The sequence below is a fragment of the Ischnura elegans genome, chromosome 1 (assembly GCF_921293095.1).
Source record: "Ischnura elegans chromosome 1, ioIscEleg1.1, whole genome shotgun sequence".
Lineage (NCBI taxonomy): Eukaryota > Metazoa > Arthropoda > Insecta > Odonata > Coenagrionidae > Ischnura > Ischnura elegans.
This window is the reverse complement of record NC_060246.1, coordinates 23,088,518-23,110,410: the sequence shown is the minus strand read 5'-3', so window position 1 is coordinate 23,110,410 and position 21,893 is coordinate 23,088,518. Positions and strand designations below refer to the sequence as shown.

General features: G+C 38.0%; 2 protein-coding genes across 2 annotated transcripts in view; one reads left to right on the top strand and one right to left on the bottom strand.

Annotated features, from left to right (window-relative positions):
* Positions 1-2,743: 2,743 nt before the first annotated feature.
* Positions 2,744-6,059, bottom strand: LOC124157080 (NADH dehydrogenase [ubiquinone] 1 beta subcomplex subunit 7). The gene is made up of 3 exons (XM_046531559.1): positions 5,750-6,059; positions 3,085-3,253; positions 2,744-3,012 (listed from the first exon to the last, which is right to left on the bottom strand). The coding sequence occupies exons 1-3, from the start codon at positions 5,859-5,861 to the stop codon at positions 2,922-2,924; spliced, it is 372 nt and encodes a 123-aa protein (XP_046387515.1). The 5' UTR covers positions 5,862-6,059; the 3' UTR covers positions 2,744-2,921.
* Positions 6,060-6,352: 293 nt separating this feature from the next.
* The window catches only part of LOC124157071 (another transcription unit protein), a 33,153-nt gene continuing 17,612 nt past the window's right edge, over positions 6,353-21,893 (top strand). The window contains exons 1-7 of the mRNA XM_046531546.1: positions 6,353-6,539; positions 6,713-7,218; positions 8,908-9,413; positions 16,693-16,817; positions 18,511-18,704; positions 19,562-19,842; positions 21,144-21,306. Coding sequence (XP_046387502.1) covers positions 6,491-6,539; positions 6,713-7,218; positions 8,908-9,413; positions 16,693-16,817; positions 18,511-18,704; positions 19,562-19,842; positions 21,144-21,306 — 1,824 coding nt within the window. The 5' untranslated portion in view covers positions 6,353-6,490. The remainder of the gene's footprint in view (positions 6,540-6,712; positions 7,219-8,907; positions 9,414-16,692; positions 16,818-18,510; positions 18,705-19,561; positions 19,843-21,143; positions 21,307-21,893) is intronic.

The window sequence follows — 21,893 nt, the reverse complement described above, 5'->3', positions numbered from 1 at the left end:
CTTGACACATAATTAGTTGCTCAGAAACACACATTTTATACAGGCTGTACCCGAATGTATTTAAGTTTTACAGATTGAATACAGGCAGCATCAATTTTGTACACAGAATGTATACAGACTCTGCAATGGTTCTACAAAAGTTTTTAACAGATTCTATGCAGAGTATGCAGGGGCCATGTGTGGGTCGCTTCGAGATTGAGTAAAACCACGGTCTTAGAATATGAGAGTAAAACCCACGTAAAAGTTTTGAACTCTACCTGGCATCTTACACTGCATATGCCATGCTCCTCTGTATCATTTCATAAACCACCTTAAGGTGGTTGAGTGGTAAGGTTGAGGTGGAAGAGGGGATTGTAAGAAGGAACCCATCCATATAGCCTGGTCTTCGTAGGAAAATTTCAGCATGCTATATATTACACAGTTGATCGAAAGTAGCACAATTGTAATAACATTATTCACATTGAGGGACAGCATCTTCTTCGATTATAAACCATCAAGAGCTTTTGCATTGTACAAGTTGGCTAGATATTGCTTGTTCAAACTTAAAGACAATTGATGCTACAGCCCAACTTAAGTGCATAATTTTTTCCACTGCTTAGAATTAAATGAAGCAAAGACTTAAGTCTCGTTAGTGAAAGATTCAAGCAATAAGTTCGTTGCGTGTTGGTATGCTTCCATTACTAGTGTTCCCATGGGTTTATTGGTATGTCGCTAAGACAGTTGGTGGTATTGCCAATGGAATTTAAAGTTGGAGACACAAGATTTTATTTTTTCCTGGCGAACAGAATGTATACTTTTCTCAGGATTCCGCGTGGGTAAGATTTTGTAAGAGCGCCGACGTTTTGGGTACAGGCTCGCTACCTGTTTTCACAGCTACTGAATGAATATTTGAAGTGACCGTTGAAGCACAGCATTAGGAGCGGGATTGGTCGAGTCCAGATTGTTGTCGTGGAGGATCGTGGTAGAGCGTAGACAGACGTAGCTCTGGCAATCATAATTCCTTTAAGAATTCTATTCCAAGAGCTGCTGATCGAATACTCTGTCTCTGTTCACATTTTTATTTTCCAGTCTTATATCTATAGCCTCTTTAGTTAAACGATGCCAAAATTGATTTGATCACCATAAAACTGTGGTGTCATTCCACCTTATTTTATGGTCCTCATCCAGGCTATGCTTGACTATAACTAGTTTATCCGGTTGACCAAGTCGGAAATGCATTTGGTGCTCTTTGAGACGAGTAGATATTGTTCGCCCAGTCTCCCCCACGTAGACATCACCACACTCACAAGGGATTTTATAAACTCCAAGAGTCATAAGGCCAATCAAATCTTTTACACAAACAAGGCTGTCTCTTCAACTTGACATAGGTCGATGGATAGTTTCGATGTTATACAATATTCATTCAGTAGCCGTGAGAATGGGTAGCGAGTCGGTACCCGAAGCATCGGCACTCTTTCAAAATCTTACCCGTGCGGAATATGTACAAAGAAAAGTTTATACACCTTGGGGCACAAGTTAAATAATTTTATCACAGACTCTGCAGTTAAAGGATATATCATTTCAATTACATAAGAATACATACATATAGTGCAGTAATGTCTTGCTGGTGGTTTTAGTATGTATTTTAAATAATTAAAGATGTTAAATTCAATTATTAAAGGCCTTTTTGTCATAACTTACTGTCTTTCCCATCCAACATACAAATTCTTTTGATTCCAGGCCTGAATGAACAACCCTATTGGCTGCTATATATCTGCTGTTTGTGTTCCTCCATGAGCAAGGAGAAAAGCAAGATGGTGTTTGGGGTGGAAAATAATAGGTTACAGAAGGAAATTAAGAGGAATAAAGAGGTTTGTAGGAAGAGTCAGAGTGAGGAACCTAAAAAGTTTCAGATGGAGGAGGAGGGTAAGAGTTGCTTGTGGATGTGTTTATGCTTTTAGTTTGGAACTGTTTGGAAAAATTTGATTTTTGCAAGCAAACAATATAAAAATGAACAGTACCCATTGGTTAAGTCCGAAAGAAGGTGATGGATTCATTAAAACTTGAATTCAGCATGTGCCATTGTTTCAGCTGCTATTTTGCAGAGGTTGAATGTCATTTTCAAGAAAGGAGGTACATAATACCATATTGGAAATATTCAATTCCGTTCAATTGAGAAGTGGCAATTTTCAATTGCACATGGAAATTCAATTGGATATGAGGAAATTCAATTGAATTTTCATATATGTATTCAATGGAAATTTGTCACTTTTCAATTGAACAGAATTGAATATTTCCAATATGATATTATGGGAAGGAAAAACAGAGGGACAGTATCACTTCAGCCTGCTATTAACAAATGCAAGGGAAAGAATGATTGAACACCCTATGAGTGGGATTAGCATACTGCATGAACTTGAAGCATTCACCACATGACACCACAGCATAATTCTGGGTTTATTTGATATCTCTAGTATTACTAAGAAATGAATCTTAGACTTCTGGGTAGAAAACCTATACTCCAATGCCATTTAACTTCATTCCTAGAGGAACCGAAACTAAAATTTCACAATGCATGGATGAACATACCAACTCCTTAATGCTAGCCCATAAAATTCACTGAAGTAGCTAAATGGCCAGAAAAAAAGTAGAATCAAACCAAAGGAATGGGAGTTGAGTTTTTCTCAACTGACAATTTATCCTGGGCCGAACATTGTAGCCAATTATAAGAGCAATCAGCAAAATTTCAGAATTAAAAAATCTGTAAAAATAAATATCTTCTTTAAATTTATTTACAACATCTAAATTCGCATTGAAAACCTTACAGAAGGAGTATTCCAAATCAACATAACACAAAAATGTCAATGCCAGCAATTGCACCTAATCAACCGATGTAACTGATAACATACACTAAAATTCTTTCTAATGCATGAAAAGAGAACTTATTCCATTGCTTTGTTCTTTGCTTCAATCCTAAGCTTCCTCTGCATTAACCGACGTTCCCTCTCGTACTCCTTCATGCGGATAATGTAACTGCAAAAGAAAGCATAAGAGTCAAGAATATTGACTTTCACAAATTATGAGATACACTTCCTCTATACTTACTCATCATATTCACAATTAAGATATTCATGTTTTTGATGGGCACATTTGTAGGCAAATGGCATATAATCTGCTCGACAAGCCTGATACTTGATTAGTAAGTGAGCACAATAATCACGGTCTTCTAAAGCCAGCTTAGCAGAATCCATCTCTTCTTCTGTTGCAATCATTACTAAAAGAGAAAATAAATTGACGGGTCAAAAATTTCATTGCCTGTGGCGTGAAAAAATTTACTTTAGGCAAACTCTAATTGTATTAACTCTCTTCCTAAAAGGCATTTCCCAAAGTAAGTTGGTATGCAAATGAATTAGTTGATAACTGTTCACTTATCCAAATGGCCTAGAGAAGGTTCTCAATGTAATAATAATTAGATAATAGGGTAAGCAATCATATAATTTCTTATTGCGCAAATTCTTCCGCACTAAGAGTTCATCATGATAAGGTATATAAATTTCACACGTAAAACAACCATAACACCAATTTCTTAGACTTTCTTCAGAGGAGAATTAATAAAAATTCAACAATTCAATCAAGGGACTGAAAACCAGTAAATATAATAATTAAAAATCAATTAAATGCATCTATATAACAACCTTCAGTTGGAACCAAAATAAAAAGCAATTCTGTTGCTTTTGCGCTTCCTATCCATTCTGATGCTCTCTGTATCTACAGAATACACCCAAGAACAGGAATGGAAAATAAAAAGCAAAATAAGAATAGTGACTCAGGGGAATTTTTAATAATTCTATTTTGTACGCAATAACAAAAGCAGAAAATTCCAAGTTTGGCTGAAGCAATCACATCATCTCAAAAGATGCAGATTCTTCTCCCCCTATCTGCTTACAGGAACAATTTCGTGATGTTCTTTTTGCACAAAATATTGAGTAATGCACAAAATATTCATTCCTCTGAGCTACTTTCGTCGATATAAATTAGAGTTCCTACTTCCATCACTAGAAGTAGACATGTATTTAATGCTCCATTCTCATACAGTAACTATGAGAAATATCTACTTATATACCGTGCAATGCGTAACTGCAATTAATATTTTGATAAGTTTGATTTTTTTAATTCTTCTGAAAAATCTTTTTAAAATTTGCTGTGCAATGACTAGTTACAAGACTGATGTTACAAGTTTGATATGTGTGAGTTATTTCTTAGTCTCACTATACTTTGTATTTCATCTTGTACTTTTTCATTTTTTCTTTTTTTACATTGTATTTTGCAATAGGACTCCTTGTGAATAAAATGTTATTTTACCTTCCATACACTTCCTACAACACCAAACCTTTAACTAACCCACCCCTGATTGGTTTGACTGGCACAACCACATTAATGCTTCATTTGACCGACTACATACTGTGCTCAAAATACTTTTAATAACAGCCAAGTATGGACCGGCATCCCTCTGAAAATTTTCCACAATGACCTTAACTGATATCAGTGGTATGCTAAGTGCATGGTTGATATCCAAGGCATTTTTTACATGTAAACAAACAATACTTAGGACCCTTGCCCCCCTCCTGCTACTATTGAGTTCTAAAATAGGAAGGAAAGGGTGAGGTTTTTCCCATTCCAGAATAAAAATTGAAAACTAAGGCTTCAGGAACAGCGTTAAAACCATTTGGCTAAACTCCACACAATAATGTATGGGTTACAATGAACGTGGAACATTGAAAATAGAACACAAATGATTAAAAAAAAAAATAAATGAGTCATTATTCTTGTAAATTAAATTGAATTCCTCAAATAAAAAAAATGCTCTTCAAAAATAGTAGGCTAGGAATTTTTTTCTTAACTGAGCACGACCAAACATTCAGAGTAGAAGGCATGAACAATCAAAGCCACTTCAGACTGGCTGAATTGTGGCATGTGATACATGAAGCCAACTGCAAGGCAAATGTCTATAAGGATAAAAGAAAAAAACTCATTTTGGTTTGTATGCATAAGGCAACATTTTGATTCCAATCAATTCGCAGAAACTCAAGTATTACGCGGAGTAAGTTAAGGCACAGCAGTAAGTATCACAGTGAGTTTCAATGAAAATCAAGAAAAAAATTCCACTAAGCTACCCTGAACCCATAGCTGAATATGAAAATAACTTCTATGCTTAATGACTGTAAAAAAAATTACTTGATGTCGAGACTCGCCTCTACTTATAGCAAATAAAAACAAGCTATGATAACACGTAATCATCATTATCATAAATATGTAAATACTCACCATCCTACTCATTATGAAATCACATTCTTTACGGGTTTAAATTCGAGTTTTTCGGATGGTGGAAATCAAGGTTTGTATCAAGTTAGGCTAAATTAAAATAGCAACCAACATAAGAACGATAGGCAACTGATATATTCGCCGATATGCAAGGTATAGATACTGTTTTTTTTGCATCCCACCTTTCATAATTGACACACAATTGAGCCAAAGAAGACAGAACTATCGGCAGAGATGTGACAAATTTTGCATTGATTCACAAGTAATGGAAACGCAGGCAGTTCTGGCCAAGAAGAAAAAATAAAACAGTTAAACATTATTTAAAACCTTGATCACACCATGATCAGGGCCAGGTCAGGTATACATAGTCAACGTTCATTGGCGCAAAGAACAGGATACGAGAACTCTTTAGATTTTAAAATTTAAAAAAATTCAAAATTTTACTCGCCTCTTTCTTTTCGTCCATTGGGGTAACCGTAAAGAGGATCAAACGCCGACTCCTTGTCGGGAGAAGGTGTACCGTCTGGGTTACTAACGTAAAGAGCCCAAGTATTACCCATTGCTTATGTTTTTGAACACTAAAGGTGGAGTACACAGATGATATTTCAAGTACAAGAATAGAACAACATTAAACACACACAACTTCAAATGGCAAAACAGTGCTTAGGACTAAAGTTATTAAAACTTAAACGCCCGTCTCTCTCCGTTCTATCTAGTTTTTCCCATTCCTTTTCGATGCAAAAGTCACAAATACGAAACGAAATTAAATCAAGGAATATTCTTGAAAGTAGCGCCACTGAAAAGTTTTACTATAAATCTTAATTTCCTCCTAAAATTTGTATCAGGAGCTTACAGTAACAAGAAATAATTCATAGGAAGTAGAGGATAAATTGCAAGAAAAGTCTTTATGAGCAAAATAATTACGGAAATGGAAATCGGATGGAAATACACACTTTGTTTCAGATCTTCCTTCTATAATATTCTTTGACCAATTTGTGGCTCCTCGTATGGGATACGGTAACAATTAGAACTTATCCTGTTTCAGTTATTCATCTGTTTCCGGTTAGAATTCATCGCGAGCTTGCGGTCAATTGCGGTCTCGTTGACTTGTTTACGTTGTGCTATGTTGATGCCTGACATACAATCTTCGGTTAAGTTCAGTTCATGAGAGATCTTGGGATTTATAATTATGGCCCCTAGGATTTACTCTACCCACTTAAGCGGAGCAGATTCTGAAGGTTAGTATTATCATAAATTAATACCAATCTTTATGTCATCACTTATTCGTAGTCTCTCTGTAGAAGCCCGTATGATGACTAGTGGTAGTTCTTCTATCGCTCGGTGATTTGAGATGGTTAGCTGCCTACTTTAAGAACTTGAGTGAGATGATTTGTCGATCTTTCATCCTTAGAAAACGAATCGGGTAGTTCCGGCGAGAGTGATTCCGATCAAGACTATCAGGAAGGTGGAAACGACTCACCAGCGCCTTCGGGTTCCCAAGACGACTCTGGTAGCGATGATAACCCCCAGAGCCCCGCCGCTGCCAGTGTGGGGTCTGGAGGATCTGGGTCACCTCGCCGCTCCGTAAGTCCACGTTCACCCGGGAGCTCTGGAGGCAGTGATCATTCCCCTCGGCATTCACAGAGGCAGCGTCGTCGTTCAAGTGCGGGTTCCGAATCCGCCCGTAGCCAGATTTCCCGTTCGCGATCACGTAGCAGCAGTCCTGCGAGGTCACCTGGAAGTCAGCCCGCAAGTTCTCCCAGATCTGGTGGTTCCCGCTCTAGGAGCCCTTCGGCCGGCAGTGCTGCCTCGGGATCTGGTGGGGCATCTCCTCCGGCTTCACCTAGGGAGGGGTCTCCTTCTCCAAGAGCTTCCCCGAGAACAGGAGGCTCACGGTCACCCTCTCAGAACTCACAGGTAAATGAAGCTACCTTGTGCTCGATGCTTTCAGATTTACTAGTGGTCGGATTAATTTTAACGGTTTAGATGGTGATGCTCATATGATATCCGCTAGAAATAAATTATTCGGGTCAAGAATGAAACCTTTTTGTAACCCCTTATTGTTTTTTCCCGCCGAAATATTTCCAATTTTTCGTCAAGTGTTTCAAATTTGCCTTCCTTTGCCTCTTCCCCATGATATCATGTAATCGTGTATAATTTTCGTACAGATTTTCTGCCATTACCTTCAGAACCGCCACAAAGTGGTGCGTAGTGCTCTTTTAACTGCTATGCTTTCTTGCCAACACTCTCCCTTCTCAATCTTGAATGGATATTGGTATTTTAAAGGAGGCAACTAACGGCCAAGGTTTTTGTTCCGTGATGGAAGGGTTGGGAAGGAAGCTTGGGGGAGAAAATTGGCACCAGCTTTAGCCTGCTCTGAACGAAGGATGACAAGGGAACCACAGCTTATTGTTGCATATGACAGACTGAGTACTGCATTGAAGTACCCTCTGCATAACTGTCGATTGGGATCGGGATACCTTTGAAAAATCTCTGCCACTGCCTTGAATTGAAAAAGTCACGCTTGTGTTAAGTCAATACATGGACATGATCCTGGGAGTTCTTACCTCTTAATATTTTCCTGCTTACATCTCTCCTTTCATTTTATCTCCTTCAACTCCAGCTTCTTCATCTTACCTTTCTGTGACCCTCTTGACATATTTGAGCTCACCAAATTCCTTGCCTTTGATGTTATCCAATCACTTACTGCGGTAACTAGCTTTATTATCATTCAATTTCAAGTGTTTTCATTTTTACTTTTGTGTCATTATTTGTGGTCCCATTAGCCTTCCTATACATTAGAGGTGACTGGTTTAACTATGCAATAAAATAATGTACTTTGATAAAATTTCCCCGCCCCCGTGCTGCTAGGTGGGTTCAGAACCCACCTACTCTGGTCACTACAGGATGGCTATAAAGTCAAGAAAGTTGAGAACATCTGCAATAATTTGTAAATTTTCAGAATCTGGAAGTAATGAGGGATAATTGTGAGTCCCAGATTAGACCCTAGAATTTTATGCAAAAATTGTTTTATAGATGGCAATAACCATAATGTGTGTAAGGTATGCTTACATATTTTTTATTTGATATTAACAACACAAACGCTGTACATTATTGCATAATGTGATATTTTCCACAGTTCACATAGAAACTTGAAAGCCATTCAGGATTTTAAAAAGTCTGATTTTTTTTCATTTTACAGTACCATCAAGTTAAAGCGTTTAGGCTAGGCTTCTATTAAGCAAAATTATTAAGGCTATTGTTCAAAGCCTCTTTCCACTAAGAGATCTTGCATTTTAATATTCAGGGTCTCTGAGAATAATCTCCTTCCTAATCTCCATTGACTACAGAATTAGCCTACGATGTAAGTTGATTGGAAAGATATTCATTCAAAATATCTCAGCATATATAACATCTCTCTTCCACTCCCTGTTGGATTTATTCCAGTTAACTTTGAGGTATGAATGTTTCTTTAAAATATATCCATATAATACCTTGTGTACCCTAGTATTGGAAAAACCCTGTGTTTTACGCCACAATATTTCTGCATTTGTTTCAAACTGCTTATGAACTATACAAATATATCCTAATGGCCCTCATTCCCAGGCTTCAGGATCTCCAGCTGCATCCAGATCTGTATCTCATGCTGGCTCCAGATCTCCCTCTCCTGCAGGCTCTGGGGCAAGGTCCCCAAATGAGTCGGGGCCCAGGTCGCCAGCAAATTCCCCTCCTGGGTCTCCTGCTAGATCCTCATCGAAAGCAGGATCTCGCTCAGGTTCTCAGGCATCTGGTTCTCCCCGTGGCTCACCATCTGGGTCACGCTCTCCATCTCCAGCTGGTTCAGCTCCAGGCTCCAGGTCTCCTTCACCTGCTGCCTCAGGTCAGGGTACTCCGCCTGAATCTCCAGCTCAAGCTGCTGGATCCTCACCTCGGTCGCCCTCCCGGTCACCTGCAGGCTCTGATCAGGGTTCACCTGTGCAAGCCCCCAGACGTCGCCGGGCCACTCGCAGTCACTCTGGTAGTAGTGATGGCAGTAGACATGGGAGTAGTGCTGGTGAAGGGTCTCCAGCAGCAGCTAAGAGGGATGATTCTGAGGGTGAAGAAGAACCTCGGTGAGTTTTAATGGTAGTAATTCTCATAAGTAATTATTTTAGGAATGACCAGGTGGATAAGGTCATTCTGAGATGAGTTGGTGGTGTAAAAATATATACATATACAATAGTCTCCTCATTATCTGGCTGCAGATTATCTGTGTTGCAATTTATCCCTGCATGAGTTACACACTCCTTTGATGTTTTCCTCAATCTTTATCAAAAATAAAATCAGAAGCATAAGCACCAGGATTAATGCATTTTCATGCGAGGTTACTCTGGGCTTATTTTTTCCATTACAATTCCCCTTGTAAAATGGAATTATTTTAATTACTTGCTGACAAAAAATGCTTCAAGCTTACGTGAACATGTGCAGTAGAATTGCAGAAGACAATGAGTGCGGGAAAAAACTCATATATTTTAGAAACTTCTTCAATAGTTAACCAATTGTAAATTAAGAAAAATTATATTAATGGTCTTCAAATGTATTACCATATCCTCATATCACAAATGCACAATTATTACCGTGGCCTCGCATGTGGTAAAACACAGCACAAGAGAACCGCAGGTTTCATTGCACTCAGGCATGATTACACCGTGTCCAGTCTAGGTCAAACTGGACAAAAAGGGAATAGCAGAAGTGAACACAGTGGGGGAAATGGAAGCAGAGATTGCATGAGTCACAGCGAGGCACTCACCTGCGTCGACAGTTTGCCATAAGCCCTGGTTTCTTAGAACCGCTAATTCACGCTAAGGGTGTGATCGCATGTAAGCTGCCTTCACAGGAGCTGTGTGTCCCTGTTTCCAAAGCATCGCATTGTGAGATTGTGCTTTGTGATCATGAATCTGGGTCCCACAGCAATCCCTCGAGTCCCTGAGATGCAACTTGGTTGTGTAGTGCCTGAAAGTGTATTTTCCGATGTCGCACAATGGTTTTGAAACGTTCGTGCAAACCATTTATCTGAATCCAAGATCATGCAGACAAGGATGTTTGGTTTTCAGAAATGAGGTCCTATTTGGAGCAGTAGGAATACGAGTACATACAAGCACATTCCATTAAATGTGTGTAATACAGTGAAAAATCCTAGCTGCTCAAAGTCTTGTGCATTTTTGTATGGCACAAACTAAACATACCAAGCATAAAAATTGATGAGCATAGAATCCCTAGGGCATGTGGCTAAAATTCATATATTTTGATGATGCGCAGTGATGTGCATTCCTAATGTTTACTCTGATAATTTTCAGAAATGTCTTCTCCCCAGAGGTTGTGTGGTTATCATCACGCGGGATGCACTTTTGCTTCTAGCTCTGTTTATGGAATTCATGACCAGCTTCATGAAATTTCTTCTTCTTTTGCAATTTCACTGTATTATCAATCAATCAATTATCTATACAAAACTACCTGCGGGAAAAAAACACAATATTGCAAAGATATAGTAGCAATATTTAGGAATCGTAATCTCCTTATGGATGTAAATTGTATCATGATTTAATTGAATTGTGATCACATTGAATAGGTGGTGGATACTTATGTCTAGTTCTTATATTCCAAGGTCAGAATGTATTTATCACCCTGATGAGTGATTATGAGTACTTCAAGTGCTTGAAGATGAAGAGAGGAGGGAAGGGCTAGTCAACCATGATATGGAGAATATTTTTTTAAATTACTAAGATTGTGCGAAAAATCCACAGAGAAAAAATCATTCGCCTTGACCGGGATTCGAACCCGGATCCCTCGATTTCCGGCCGAGTGCTTTAGCCAGTTAAGCTACCGAGACGTCATTCTTCCCTGTGGAAATTGTATGGTATAGTCCACAAATTTCCACAGGGAAGAATGACGCATCGGTAGCTTAACTGGCTAAAGCACTCGGCCGGAAATCGAGGGATCCGGGTTCGAATCCCGGTCAAGGCGAATGATTTTTTCTCTGTGGATTTTTTTCGCACAATTTGTGCATTGCGGGTGACTCCCGTAAAGTTATCACCGTGGCTAGTCCCGGTATACTTAAATTACTAAGATATAAGTGAAGGGGAGGAACAATATGTTTTTGAAGATACATTACATTCCAGCGATAGTTAGTAGTCTGATGATGAAAATGTTGTTAGCCACCCAGATAATTTTGACGTTTATCTAGATCAAGGGAAAAGCAGTGAAACCTCTTGGCTAAACTTTTCATTACAACTTGCTAACACCAGAACAAAAGCTAAAGACATTGTATATGCTTCACCAAGGCCAATATAATTTTCAAAGAATGTTGCTACTGAACTCGTATGATTTCACTGAACATCATTGAAAACATTGTCGAGAATACCAATAAGGCTTGGGAAAAGTCCTGAAGGTCTGCGTCTACATGTTAGCCTCAATGTTGGGCGGGTCCTCATTTTAAATGCGGAAAACATAGAAATAATGAGATGGTTAATAAATGCAATGATTGTTTTCCATAGTATACAAAAATCACTACACCTATGCCTAAAATTGTCACGAATGTCGTGACAGAGACAGTGATGGTCAATAAGGATGAAGAAATTGAAAAATTTATCTTATTTATAACGTTTGTTGTTGTTTTATATTTTAAGTGATTGCTTTTTTGATTTTGCATTTCTATTTCCTTTTTTATGTATATTTTTTACTTGAAAGCGTCTCGATTATTGTCTGCATTTCTTTAAGGAAAATTATTCAAAGAATTAATCAAGAAATTTGCATGTTAATATGCATTATTTTTGTTTATAAATGAAAGGGTTTCATTGAAAAAATATATTGAAAAAAGGTTTAATTTATTAGGAGTTACCCAAATGCATTAAAAAAGCCTCACATTTGAATGTATACATATGTATTAGGGAAAACCAAAAATGAATGTTAAAGTGCGGCAAAAAGCCTCAAGTGTGCACTGGCAATGTCCTTGCGGGTGTGTAGCTAAGGGTTAACTTCTGTGCGAAGGGAATGAATGGTTTTGTGTCTTGTTGTGTGGTTTCTGGTACCACGCTATGGGTGTGATGCAGCCTACCAAGTCAGGATTTCGGATCCAATTTTCATGTCATTGTGCATCACACAGTCACTTATGTATGTTCTTTAAAACCAACAATTTAAGGAAATGTCTCTCGTAGTAATTTATGCAAAAATGGTTACTGCTTACTTTCAAATGAACATAGTACTCAATTCAGAGATCAGGGAAATTGGTTGATATGTTTCCGACATTTTATGTATCATTGGTGGTCGATGAGAACACTTGGTAAGCTTTTTAGTCCAATTGTGAGATTGGTTGTAATTAATAAAAATCTCTCTTTATCATTGAGCTGGATCATATGATTGAGTCGATGAAGTTGTTTACCTCTGGTATTAGTTTTTAGATGTTCACCTGAAGACCATTTTTCTTGAGACATTTATATGAGGATATAAGTATAACTGTATATGTATATATTTTCTCTCTGCTGATAGTGATTGTTATCCACTGTGATTTCTGAATATTGGCTTAAGGTATTTGTATTTATTAGTACCTCTCCTGGATATGCTATTACTAGGGACATGCAAAAGGTGGGGTTATTTCATAGCCGAAAGTGATGATATATTTTTACAAAAGCGATGTTATTTTGCCCTGAAATCAGTGTTATTTTAACAGCAAAATATTTTATGTTGATTGAGAGCCATGCTTCTAGTGGCCCACCCATTGTCCTAAATTTAGGATATTATTGACCGGGGATAATTTAAGCAATAATATACATGGAGTAGTGACTGAATTCACTTATTTTATATATTTTGTCCGTCTCAAATCCATATATCCAGCTTGCATGGAGAGAGAAATTACTTTTAAATGTCTGTAATTTCAAATGAAATACATATTGCCATTGTGACAAAATAGTCTTCTTTTAGATTTGTACTCTTATCTGTTTACGCAGTGCTATAGCAGGAAAGAAATCTTTCTGGTCCACATTTGCAGAGGGGGTCCAAATTGGTTAAATGCACTTAGATACAGGCAGTCTCGGACAATTTGAGCTCCTGCATTGCTTTAATTTAGAGATGTGTGAATAGTATCCGCGAATACTCGAATACTTTGAATTTTGTGCCATACACTGTTGCACGCACGTCGTTGGTAGTTGACTCGAAAAAATGTAGAGAACTCTAGTCGTTTAGTGCATGCGGCGTCGCTTTAGGCAAGTTGACGAACTACATCAAATTCGCAGATTAGACCAGTGAAAAGAGTTCGACATGGGAACCAAAAATGATCGGGTGAAAAACTCTGAAAATCCCCAGTTTCCCCCACCAGGAGAACCTCAGTGCCGTGGGATAGTAACTATGTAGCACAATTCCCAAAATCTGCTACCTCCTCCATCCATCAGCCCTCGGCCACGCCTCCAACACTTTCCTCCTCTCCGAAATCAAACAAAAGGCCTCAGCTCGCGCAGAGTTCGTATTACGAAGACCTTAAATCAAAATCTTCAAAAGAAAATATCAAGTTACAGGAGAATAATAGAATAATAATAATAGAATCCTTTAAAGGAAATCACAACTACTTGCCAAAATCTTGGATTTCCTGCTGCATAGGCAACCTAGTCATACATTCCCACAGTCGTCGTTTTTTTCGTCCATCCCCTTGAAAAACGATAGATCGAGGTTCCGCTGTATACCTTTTTATTTATACATTCATCAAGTAAAATAGACAGAGACGTACGTTTATTACGCTTTGCGCAATTCTAGTATGTGAGATATTCGAATATTCCAGCAATGATTTAATATTCGAATTTGATATTCGAGTTCGAAAAATCTGCTGTTCGACCCATCTCTACTTTAATTATATCCACTAAACCCTGGGAATTGTGCTTTTGTAGTAGTTTCTGTAATTCTCCCGACCAGAACATCAACTTCTCTGTCTTTATTGACTCGAGGCCATGAATGTTTTGTCTTTAAGTCAGGGTTCACGTCTGTAGTGGGAACTTCTTGGGGATGAAAAACAGAGATCTTTTCAAATACCTATTTTTCTGCTTAGGTCCTCTACCATAAGAGAACTAAATTTGGTTGATGGCTTTTAAGCAATCTGCATTAATATTGACTTTACAGCAGCTGGTTTAGAGGTTGTCATGTTTTGCAAATGTAATAATTGGTTTTAGCAAAACTCTTACGAGATGGTGGAGTTCTCTCCTTAGCATGAATACAGGACTGATCCCCAAGAGACTCTTCCGTCCCCTCTGTATAGAGCATTTATGTTGGACATTTGTTGAGAAGCTTCTTGCGGATAATCACACACTCTCAACACCAACCTTTTTCAATCCTTCCTAGTGTGGACTCTACATTATCTCTGACTCCAAGGGTAGTCGGGCTCCCTCCTTTCGCAATTTATAACCCTACCAGCTTGCATTGGTTTGTTGTCAATTCTTGTTTTGTTTATTTGAATTATCCATATGGATAAATCGTTGCTTGCACGAGTAGGAAGACTTCCAATTGAATTCCTTGTTTTGTTCTGAGAATTTTCTAATTTTGAACGAAGAAGAACGAAGTACGGTCAGTATATATGGATTTAATGCATTAACAATTTCCATGTTGATGTTTATGCTGAATTCGAGATATATGTTAATATTTATGTTAGAATTACATTCATAAATAGTAAACGCTGCTCAAAAGACAAAGAATTCAACTCTTAATTGATGTTTTTTGAGAAAGAAGCAAATATTTATTTCGCAAACTAACTGAATGAACAATTGTATGACTGCGGTCCCTTGCCACAAAGTAGGGTATTATAAAATGATGGGTCCGGGTACATGCTTCCAGATTTCGGGGGTATGGCCTGTGTTCCACTGTGTTGGGTCCCGAAACTAAGACTTTGCGAACCCATGAATGTTATAAAAGGAGGAGAGCAAGGAAACGTGTGTTTTTGGCATTCGTCCAACTACATAGGAAAATCTCAGATGAAAATTTTCTGCTTTTGTCTCCCAGGTCAAGGAACCTCCTGCTGCATATTTTCGTCGTTAGTAGCGAAAGGGTTAACTCTCGATAGATTGTGTGTGCAACAGGATAGTTTGAACCCTCAGGTAATTTGATTAAGTCAATAGGCAGATTCCCATGGCATTTTGGCTACTTTGTAGACATCGTGTGAATGAGGTTTGGACATTCTCCTGACAAACAGGTCGCCTTATTTCCTAGAATTGTTTCTTTGTACAAATCATGAATTTTTTCACTGCATGGGCCGCTTTACAACGCAAAGAATTTCCATGGGACGCGGTTCACAGCACAGCACCATGAAATCCCGAGAGTCGTCTCGTATGAAAGCAACCTGAATTTCATGGTGCCGTGCTGGAAACAGCATCTGGCAAAAAGTCATTTTGGCTGAAAGCTGCCTCAATGTAGCACCGTGTGTATATCACGGCATAGACGGCGCACCGCTTTTTGCCATTTTCAAATGAACCAGCTTTACTCTAGCCGTCGTCAACGGCACGGTGCTATGCTTTCAAATAGCCATTGGTCTCAATGGATGTCTTCAAACGAGTCGATTCTCGCAGTTGGCGGCATGGCATTGTCGACGGTCACCAAGGCACCCATTACAATCTGGCCCGGCGGTGCGCCTTCTATGGCGTGAAGTACACACAGTGCTACCTTGAGGCAACTTTCAGACGCGATGACTTTATGCTGGCCGCTGTTCACAGCACAGCACTGTGAAATTCAGGCCGCTTTCAAAAAATTTTATACTTAAGGTGAAAACAGTACTCTGTGATTTCTCACTGATGACTCATTTACAGTTATCAATTTCTATTGCGCAGTACCGGTATTCTACCACATACGTATTGTTGAAAATTAGCTAAGAAAGCTATCAAAATCTTGGGTTTTATCAGAACAATGTAGCTTAAATATACATTTCGAAAACAATTTTGTGGCAGAAGTATGAGGAGAAGAAAAAATTATGAAAATCGCATCTGAGTTGGTGAAAATCGCCCATGAATTGGAGAAAATGGAAAAAAATTGGAGAACTCTATTTGCATGTTCGCAGAAAAACCCCGCAATTCGCATTAAAATTTGCGTTACTGCATTTACGACTTTTGCATGTCCCTACCTATTACGTTATTCATGGTTGCTGGTTTTCTCTGAACTTTTATAAATACTTGTCTTGAATTATTTGAATTTCCACATTTATATTCCTTACTGTTAATTCCTGTTGGTGGTACTAAAATTTTGATGTCTGTTACACTAAATAAATACCTCTGGTTTTAAGATTGTAATAAACAAATCTTGGAGAATTGAAGAGGTGATGATCGAGGACATTGTTTCAACGTGTATTTTTCTATTTTTTATATGCATATGTGTTTATTTTTTGAGCAGAGATGGTGATGATGACTCTCCTCAGGCTGTGAAAGGGGGCCAGAAGAGGCGACGTAGATTAAGCAGTGATGGTTCAGATGGCAGCGGTCCAGGAAGTAGCCATGGTGACGCTCCTGAGGGAACTGGTGAGCCTTCAGTTATACCATATGTATGATCTAGAAAATTCTTTCATATCTCAGTGGATATGATTACCTACCTGTGGTGAAAATTATCAGGGTGGTCTCATACTAGTTGCACTCCCCTGTATGCATGTGTGTGCATGAGAATGTATAACCTCTCTCCTTTGGTGGAGATAAGCTCAGGACCAATGAATTCATCATTGGGAGTTGCTACATCTGAATTTCTTGGTAGGCAAGAGAGAAGATGGTACTTTAGGACTTGCATTATACAGTAAGTCAATCAATTTTTAATGATACTTCCATAGAGGATTTCATCAACATCAAGTGCAAGTTAAAGAAGCCGGAAAGACTACTATTCTTTTAATTCTGTCACCTTCAGTGGTAAAGATCAGAAAGAGGAGGACCTGGTTAAGCTTTTGGAAATCCTCACCAGGAATATAAGCTAAGTGATATAAGACAGAATATCTTGTGGAAGTTAAGTTTATAGTTTTAGCAATCAGTGAATAAAAACACTGGTAAATATTTAAAAAAACATACCTAATGTTTGCAACAGGAACAATGAAAAAGATATCTCAATTTATAGAAGTATGGCGTCAAAACAATGTTGAAACCATTGAGACAAGTGCAGGAAACCATAATGAATGCTCAAAGAAAATTTAGAAAGGGAAGGAGTGTGCTTTCTAGAATTCAAAACGACAATTGTTTCTTGATTTCCAGATGATTGTTTTTTTTTGTATGTTTTGATGTTAAAATACCACTGTAACTTTGGAAAGTGTTGGGCTTAATTATAAATGGAAAATGACATCAGTCAGCACACCAAGCTGTTATCTGAAAGCAGATTAAAACAAGACTTAATTTATATAAGATCGATGGCTGACTGATTTATTTTTTGGGAAGTTAATTAAGAGTATAAATGTATGTAATATTATCCTGGAGTATTTATTTTAATAGCATGGTATGCATTGTTGGCAACATATCTTAGTATTGTCGTTTGTTTCAAGTGTGTCACGATGTTTAAAAAGAAAGTTACAAAAGTACAGTTGCATTTTTTTATTTCAATCACATGAAGTAGTTCTATTTATTCAAGAAGATTACACCGAACCAAATAATTTAATTAAGAAAAGAGAAACTTTTGTATTTTCTACACTCTTAGTTTTAAGTCAACCACTTTAGATGTATTCACATCATTTTCTGAGAACTATGGCACTGAATTAGTGAAAGGCTGCATATAATTTCTTTCCCATTATTGGAGCATTGTTTAATTGTTCTTGTGCAGATGATTTCTTAATCACAAACCTGTCACTTTTGACCTGAAGACGCCAGCAGAATAGCTGGAGAAACTGTCATCACCTATGAACAACTCTTCGTGGAGAAATGCCCGGAAACCGAGACTCTTATGAAGAAATGCCGTGGAAACTTCAGATCAAACTTGAAACCTGTCAACATTTCTGATAATTAAATATAATGTGATCAGTTAACTACATAATTGCTGATGCAGAAAATTCAAGAAAATCTTCAAGAATGCACCCATAGGTCTTAGAAATTGAAGTTTTATTAGGTCAATTGAGATGGTATCATAACATATAATTATGTAGGCATGTGCAGTGAATATTATTTCATTTTTAACCCTTAAACTTCTATGGTATAATCAATGATTATTTTTTTGAATTTTTATGAGTAGTTTTCTTTTGACTTACAGCCACAGCTGAGGCTTTATTTGGAGATGCAGATGACATTAGTTCAGAGGAAGAAGGGGAAAAGGAAGAAGGGAAGGGTGAAGAGAGGAGCCGCGGCAGCGACTCGGATGAGCGCATGGAAGTCGATGGTGAGGCTGGTGTGGACGGTGCATCGTCCGATGGTGAAGGCAAACAGCAGAGACCTGTGATTGATGACGTGAGCTACCCTTATCTTAAGTTATTTTTTGGTGATTTTTGTTACTCTATTTACATTAAATATTTTGGCAATGTGTTTAGTTTTTTGCTTGCATGATCATGGTACTGATCATCAAAACCTTAGCATTGGTGTAATCCACCTATCCCCTCAATTCTCTTGTGGCAGTACTCTGCTATTCTTTTGTTACAATTATTATGCATGTGATTCTCACTCTATGCCGTTTACACTAAAATGAGCTTCCACTCTAATTGCCCTATAATTTTCCGTACTGAATTCTTCATTGTTTCAACGTCTACACTCACTTTAGAAATGTTAGTTGTAATGAAAAGAGTAATCATCTTAGAGGATGGTTGAGCAACATGGTGTTTTACTCAATCACCACCATTGTGGAACCTTGAATTTATCTTCTTGCCTTATTTTTTCACTGTTCTGTTAATTTTCTTGAATCTTATTGGTGTTCCATAATAAGTAACCTATGGTTGCTGTCAATATCTGCCCTGGAGTAGCCTTTTGAATCCTTTGCCTGGTTCTTTAGTCTCTATTTCTCCGGGGTATTTTCAATATGAAGGCTTCACTTATGATGGGTGTTAATTTCAGACAGTGTTTTGGTTGTCTAATTACCTTGATTGATCATTTGATTGCATTAAGGGGGGATGTAAAAGAGAATAGTATATAGATGAACAAAGAAGTGGTTTAAAAGCTGGTGAAATGGATAGCGCAGTTTCATGTGGATATTGTAAGACTGAGGTAGCATATGCACCTGTGAGGAGGACGCAGGTGAATGGTTTAAATGGAATGAGATGCAATGGATAGTTAATATAATTCATTCCAAATTGGGTGCACTGTGATCTATTTAGGATGAGGAGGAAGCTGTTCCTGGTGTGGTGGCAGATGTGGATGAGGATGACGTACGCCGGGGCGATGATGATGAAGACCAGGAGGAGCCGCAGCCAGAAGCACCTGAAACACGCATTGACGTCGAAATACCTAAGATCAGCACTGATCTCGGACGTTTGGGTGAGATTCATTTTGTGAAGCTTCCAAACTTCCTTTCGGTCGAAACACGACCCTTTGACTCTGCTACGTATGAGGACGAGATTGATGAAGAGGAGACCTTGGATGAGGAGGGGAGAGCACGGTAAGTTGGTGACTCAAATTTCGCTCTATTTTATTTTACAGATTGGAAGACCAAAATTTTTTCCCTTTGTCCATACATTTTAGTGCTGATGTTTATTCGTTTATTCTGCTGACATCCTAAGATTGGTATGCTCCAGCCCTCCATTTGTCCCTTCGACAAGCTAGTTCCATTTGTCCTTAAATTTTATTTTTCCTTGTTTCCATATTTCTCTGCCCCTAGTACTTCTCCCTTGGCTTTCCACAAGTTAATGTTCCTTCATTTAATCCCTTTGTCGCATTTCTTGTGTGTTCATATGTAGTGTCTTTTGATTTAGGCTTACCCACCTGATCCTTCTCTGAGGCATGGCTCTCTTAAGTTCCCTTTGTTAACATATCTTTCGGTAGGGATGGGAAATTCAAATTGCCTATTATTCATGTATCATAAATTGTGTAGTATTTTTAATATATTTTTGCATAAATTAAGCTTTTGATGAATTGCATTTATGACTCAGGGAACAATAGAGTTCGAGATATGAGTATGTCTTTCTATATGTTGAAGTTAAGAGCTGTGTAAATAGTCAGTGTCATTAATAATGTGCTTGTAACAGATGATTCCTTGCTCACCTCATGGACTAACCCTTGAATGGTCAGCAGTGTACCCCTCTACCTTTCTCATTTTGACTGGCTCCTGCCCATTCAGCTATTTAACCCACTTTTTAACGTACTAGCAGTTGCTGCACAGTCCTCTTTAGTGATTAGTTGATTTATATTCGAGAGTAAGATGTTCCAAACACTAATTTCATTGCAGTTTTTTAAAGTAAGTTACTCATTCTCTCTGGGCTGCAAAGATTCCTCCTGACTTTTGCATTACTCCACTTACTCACGCACACACAACCAAGCAAAAAATATACTTGGGTAAAAGAGTGGAAACTTATCATAAAATGAATAAGGAAGGGAACTGGGAGTTGATATTTGCAAATATGAAACTTAGACTTCTATCGGATTTGAATATCCATTTGAGTTCTATTACCTATACCGCACCTTATCTGTGCTCTCTGGTTCATGAATTTCTTAGTTGCAGTTTTGGCTGTTTTTACGTATCAACTAACTTGGAGGAGAGGCCCTAGAATGAAACGCAGTGCCTAATTTAAAAAAAAACCAGCAAGCTATTGAATATTTCCTGAATCATCTCCATACACTATATATGGATTTCTGCAAGATAATTGTGTCTCCCATTTGGTTTAATTTTTAATTCACTTGAACAGGATGTTTTTTTTAAGTGATATGTTTGTTTTTAATCTGTGAACATTTATTTATTTGCAGTTTGAAGTTGAAAGTGGAAAACACAATGAGGTGGAGAGAAGCTTTTGACAAAGATGGCAATGTGATCAAAGAGAGCAACGCACGGCTTGTCAAATGGTCTGATGGGTCTATGTCACTGCATCTCGGATCTGAGATATTTGACGTGTATCGACAGCCATTGCAGGTAAACTTTTATTTCTCTTCTATATGGCCATTTAAGCGCCCTGAGCCAATTTCATTCCATGTCTTCCTTTTGTATTTCTCATGTTTGCTTCCATCTTTTCACGAAATAAAATCCTGGGGTATTATTGATATTCAAAGAGATATCCTCCTTCGAAATGAAGAAAATTAATATACTAGAAATTATTACATTAGTGCCACAAATCTTCTGTAAGCACCACATACTACTCCTCCTGTTACTTTGTCTCTCTACTCCTGCTACCTCTACTCCTTTGTCCCTGGAAAGCACCCTATCCTATTTGAGGGTTTCTTGAACTCCAGCCCTTTATATGTATACAACCTATGTGTGAACCCAATACGTCAAGTATCTTCACACCAATTTTTGTTTCAATCGGTTTATTAGTTTTTGAGTGATTTAGTGATAGACAGATGGTTTGATTGTTACCTTTCCATTTTTTTGAGTATGTACTATTAGGGTTAGCTCAATGGAGGGTTGTCTTCTCAAGTATTGATTCGTGGTGGCATGGGTGATATGATCAGTAAAATTAAATAAACTCTGGAATCGACAAAATCTTCCACATTCAACTGTTC